This window comes from Chelon labrosus (genome assembly GCF_963514085.1).
Source record: "Chelon labrosus genome assembly, chromosome: 20".
Taxonomy (NCBI): domain Eukaryota; kingdom Metazoa; phylum Chordata; class Actinopteri; order Mugiliformes; family Mugilidae; genus Chelon; species Chelon labrosus.
In genome coordinates, this window is record NC_140353.1 from 2071545 (window position 1) to 2077501 (window position 5957).

Genomic DNA, 5957 nt, shown 5'->3' on the forward strand with positions numbered 1-5957 from the left:
TTTATGTGCAGGAAACAATTTTGATTGGACTAGAGCAGTGTCAATATAATACTGCTAGATGCTAATTTTAAACCACAAGGACATCTGACCTAATTATCCACTGAAGGCAATCGTGCTGAATGAAACAGAGAATTACTAGAGGATTATGGGAAGGATAACATCATCGGGCAAAATTCTATTTTTCAGATGACGTGGATTAAAGACGTCAGAGTGCACCGCAGCAAATGTTTTTCATTAATAAATTGTCTGTGGTAACTCAGTGAATTGTATGTTTATTAAAATAAAACTAAATCTCATAGATCTATGAGGCACACAAGGAAACTTGCACATCTTTGCAGTCATGCTCAAAGCTTTAATTTATGTGTTAATTCAGTTTATATTCCAACATGGTTGCTCATTCTTCTGCAAAAATTCACTGAGCTTGAAACCAAAACTTATAGTTATGGCCTTAACTATATCAACACAGGAAGAACAGGAAGCCCCCCTTCAAGATGACAATTTGTGTTTACAACGAGCTAAAAATATCCATATTTAATTAAATGTCTGTTCAAGAATACAAAAACACGTTGGTGCACTTTCTATGAAACAGGCGACTTGTTGTAATTTCAATACTTGGTAGTTTTTTATCTCTGTCTCTGAAGTCGAGTACTCCATTCTGGTACTCTGGTATACCTGGTCTCTTCTTTCTGTCTATCAGATATGGAGGCTGCTACCCTGCCTCTAAAAGCTCAGTCTGCTCTGATTGGTCGTCTCCAGGCCCAGTTTAATACACACCCCCAAGTACAGGATGAGTCCTCAACATTTTTACCTCGTTTCCAGGAAACAATAAACTCTAAAATACCACTAAGAATACTTACAAGATGACCTTTGTGTCTTTATGGGGCCAGACACTGGCATAAAAGTGACATAAAGTGCAAGAAATATAATAAAACAACAGCTCAACGTTGAAATTGACTGCATGGGCAATTAACTGACATGAACAGAATGGAATAGTTATAATTTCTAAACTTAGTAGGCTATCTTTGTCTCTAAAAACTGTAAAGAGGTCAGGATGGTTTATTTATAATTATTTTTGTGCATGTTGATACTCTAAATCTGGTTTCTTTTACAAAATAATAGGTTTTTGAAAACGTTCAGCATTTAAAAACGTACAGTTTATTATCAGCGTGTCCTTTTAAAGTCCCCGTAAAGCTGCATAATGTTCGATCCATGAGCTGAAACAGGCGGTGCTGCTAGTGAAGGGGAAACAAAGGGGGGAGGGGCATGGAAATTCAAGCAAGCATTTCATTGGCTGCCATGTTATTCCATGCCCCCTAGTGCAGGATGAGTCACCAACATTTTTAACAGATTTTTCTAGTGGCAAAGTACCCCTAAGAATATGAATTTAATGTTTTTTATACAGTGGAAAATTCACTGATTAAAAACCAAAATATCAAATTTGATTTCATGGGAAATTAAATATCGACGTACTGTGGAAATATCTGTACAAATAAATACAGACCATGTAGTCGTGAATGCATAGCCCCAGTGAACTTTTTAAAAAAAAATAAGTGTAAAAATAACCTGAGATCCAAACCCAGTTCCAGGAAGTGTTCCGACTACAACACTAAGGGCAAATTAGTTTTTTAACTCTTTATGGTCGACATCATTTAAAAGTAAAAAGATAAAAACACAGTGAAACTTACAATTAATGACAAGATCAAAGGTCTGGCAAGTCAGCTAATTAATTATTAAACCGCCGCCTCACACCGTCCCCTGCGCAGTGACTCCAATAAGGCACCACACCTTTTTTTAGATCCATTTTCAAAATCCTTAAATCCTCTTTCATTAGAGGTATTTAAACTCCATCACTTATTAAACTTCCACGCAATCAACGCTGCACAGGCACAAACTCCTAAAGCACCCAGAATGTATTTTCCGTTCGCTGACAGCGCAGACGAGGTGTGAGGATCTGCTTTGTTCTCTGAGTCGTCGCGTTTCTTCATGTCTGGTGAAACTTCAGCCTCAGACGGGCGGTAGGTTGCGCTCCAGGGGGAACTTGATACAGCAGCATTAGTGGATGAAGGCTGAGGTGTGAAGGACTGGCCGTCCTGGTTAAGGAGAGACGGCTTTTCGGACACTTGTACAACGTTCACCAGCACCTCCTCAGTGTCCAAGCTCTCACGTGGAGACTCGTAATGGTTCTCCTCGGGTTCATTGTACTCATGACCGTCGCCGTTCTCCTGGCATGGCAGAGCTGAGACTGTCGTCGCAGGAGAGCATGAAGAAACGCTCTCGCTCATTTCAAGACGCCCGCTGTCGCCCGAGTACGGCTCCTCCGGTAAGCTGGGTGCAGAGATCGTAGGACAGGCGTGACTTTGTGGTTGTACACTGACGAGAGGCCCAGGCTTGCTCAGACACACATCATCATCATCGTCATCATAGAGAGATGTGTTCATCCCAGCAGCACCGGGCTCGGGGAAGATTGTTGCTCCGGTTTCTGCCTGTGGGCGTCTTTCAACAGTCTGCAGGTGAAATTGAGGACAGAGTGTTATCAAAAAATTTTGTTTTCTTTTCCTAGATGCCAAATTATCTGAGCCTGAAACAGCCTAGAGTGATTTTTATAAACTACTGACATGGCCGATTCACACGGGAGTAAGATCAGAGACGACCTTCACTATTATTACAAATGACTAGAAGTTCCCAAGTAAAACCAGTCCTGTGCGAGTAAGGCTTTAGTCTTAAAATAGTTTTGGTATTTACCTGTATAGCAGGAGGATCAGACGTCTCTTCAGGCTCCAGAACAGCAGGAATTTTGCAGTCAGGAGGCGTGGTGTCCTGGACTGGAGGCTTCCCTGGGGTCAATGTGAGGAACGAGGATCCACTGGTCACATCCGAGTTCATCAACGATGGACTCTGTGGTGGCTTTTCCTCTGTGGGTGTAACTGTTTGGTGAGGATCTGACTGAGTGTCTGTTTCAGGGGTACAGTGTGGTGGATCGGTGGTCACAGAGCTGACTGCGTCGTTTTCTGCGCTCATATTTTCAGGGGTCACACCCGTATCATCCTGGATATCTGATTCAGAGTTTTCCTCCGGCTCCAGGTGAGAATTAATCTCTCCGTATGGCAGCGGGGCTACGGCCGCCTCGGCGTATTGGGTCTCTGGGGAGGGAGGAGGTGTTGACGGACGAGGCGGTACTTCCATCTGGGTTGGTTGTGGAGGTTCGGGGAGAGGCTCGGTTGGAGGAACAGCTTTAGTTACGTGGTCTGGGGGAGTCTGGGTAGCTGGCTCTGCAGCCTGAGTGGTGTTGGATGGACTTCCAGGTGTTGGATGGACCTTGATGACAGACGCTGGAGAGGAGCTAGGGCTTAAATCTAGGGCAAAGCAAACAACATTGATATTTAAATCTGTTATGACCACATGAACAAAGCCCTGTGAAATCCTGAGGGACTAGCGAATCCTGAAACTATACAGAAATGTATTTATCATGAACTCCAACACCGTTCTCCCATCGATGTTTCTCATACGTCTGCACAGGGTGCTGAGCCATCTCTTAAAGTCATACAACAAGGAAGAATGCTTACAAAAGCTGAAGGTATCTGTCATCTGGGAGAAACATTTGATAGAACACGTTTAATTCTATGCTTTAATAAACTGTAAAGTCTTTGGTGACTTACTGTTAACGCCTCTCAGAGTGTTGTATTCTGCTCTGACTTCAGCCGCGATCGTCGTCTGCTCGCAAGCTTCGAGTGCCTCGATTAACTGCTCCGGCCAGTTTTCTCTTCTCTTTAGACACTCCAGAAGATGCACCATGCCCTCTCTGTTCCCACGGATTTCTGCTTTTGCTTCTATATTTTCCTAAAATTAGAAACACAAACACAATCTCTGTAGTGTGCACCAGTGCAGCCCCAAGGAGCAGTACCAGATAACTCCTCTATCGTCAGCTGTATTGCACGGGACTAGTTTTACCTGGGGTCCTCCTGTAATTTGTAATAATCTCGGAGGTCGTCTGTGATCTTAATCCCATGTGAATTGGCCATGTCCATAATTTGTAAAGGAAAAATTACACCGCAAATGACCTACCATATTTCTCCTAACCCAGAGGTCCTGTGATAAAGACTTTTATTTGATTTGCTGCTTTTTTCTGCCTCTTGTCACTTAGGAATTATGAAGGATGTGCTGTAAATCAAAGTCTGGACAGATGTCTCCGACCCATTCACACATTCAGACGGATTAAATCATTAAATCGGTTTAAATACTGACAGGTTAATCGTAATATCTTCCTCTGGAACAACAACCTCATCACAACGTGTTTTATTTTTAAAAATATATATTTTATTATCAATTAGAATTAAAGCAAAGTAACTAAAGCTGTCCGAAAGTGTAAAGTGTATGTTGGGGGTAATTTCTGAATCACATGACGTCCCCAGGTAAAGCTAATCCCGTGCAAGTAGGGCTCTGGTCGAGAGACTCATAAGACGGTTCAACAACGACCAACTTCAGCTCAACACTGTGAAGGCCGAGACCACGTTTGAGAGCAATAAAATGCTATAAAAGTAGATCAGAGATCTGTGCACTGACATAAATAACTAACGACACTAACATATGAAGCACACATCATGAAACATACCCTGTCGTGGGCAGTGAGGCAGGGCAGGTGAATCATTATTTCTCTCACGTTCACGCTGCTCACGATGGTGGACATATTCCGTCGCACGTATCCATTGTACAGTTTGTCCTTGACGAACGACATCTGGAAAGTCAGACAGTGGACAATAATGTTTTTTAATGCCTACACACAAACATCTCACTCACCTTTCACTATATGTGGAATGTGAAAACACCTAAAACTTACTATGATGAAAGTGAAAGTGAAAGAGGAGATGAGGCAGCGTGCAGCAGCAGCAGCAGCAGCCTTCATTGTTTTAAAACATAAACCCCTCTGCACAGTCACAATCTTTGTACTACTGTATTTTTTACTACAGAGGGTAACGCCCTAACCTTCTAAGGTTGACTCAGGACAGTCCTGCCTCTGGATCATGCATAAAAAACCTGATAGAGTAAAATTTCACCAACTTTTATTCTTATATTTGCTCACAAAGCCTTTTAAGACATGGGTGGACAGGAAGTGAATGCAAACAGGGCTGGTCTTATATGAGGAAATAATAAATAATAATAAATCAATCCTGTTTTTAAAGTTAAACATCTGGTTTAAAATCAGGTCGTGGGTGAATGTTAAAACAAATGTGCACACAAACACAGCATGGGCAGCTCTTTGTAAATTACTTAAATATGTCATTAAAACTACTTTTAAGGCTTTTTTTCGCGAGAAAATACAAACTAACAAACTGGTGAGGGATTTAAAATGTGCACCACAAACAGAGCAACAACGAGAGGGTAGATATCTGTCTATAAATAATAGAAAAACGTGCTAAATGCCAACAGAGCTAGCTAACAGCAGTTAAAAGTTACTAGCTAACCAGGAAGCAGACATTAAACCACTCAATGAAACATCAGTTCTGTCTTTAAACACTTGATTTATGTCGATAAGTTGTAATAAAACATATTTAATCTTCACCTTTCGTCTTTTTTGTGTCCCAGAGGTTAGTGGCTTCCTCTCAGCTGCTGTTCCTGCTCTCACTGAAACTCGTCTCTTCTTCGCTCACACCGGCACCCGTTCTCTCCTCCTATTGGACAGCAGTGCCGTCAATCAAAGCAAGAGCCAATAGGAGCGGGGCTTGAGTGAACATGACCCTAACGCTGACCTTTCTTTTGCTGTTAAGGCATTTCAGCAGGAAACTAATGTTTTAAATATGTTTAGCATTAAAATGTGAATGTTATAACCACTATAAAGTCATACTACATATTATTATTGGTCATTTATGGCCGTGTAAAGAAGAACTTTATATTATTGCACCTTATCATTTATCCTTCCTATGTATACAGTGCATATTATATATTGTTTATTTTTTATTTTT

At 41.6% G+C, this 5957-nt stretch overlaps 1 protein-coding gene across 1 annotated transcript; it reads right to left on the reverse strand.

Moving 5' to 3' along the window:
• Positions 1–343: 343 nt before the first annotated feature.
• Positions 344–5610, reverse strand: LOC311504996 (uncharacterized protein). The gene is made up of 5 exons (XM_084568373.1): positions 5558–5610; positions 4610–4732; positions 3657–3837; positions 2743–3353; positions 344–2504 (listed from the first exon to the last, which is right to left on the reverse strand). The coding sequence occupies exons 2-5, from the start codon at positions 4730–4732 to the stop codon at positions 1848–1850; spliced, it is 1572 nt and encodes a 523-aa protein (XP_084424499.1). The 5' UTR covers positions 5558–5610; the 3' UTR covers positions 344–1847.
• Positions 5611–5957: the final 347 nt, after the last annotated feature.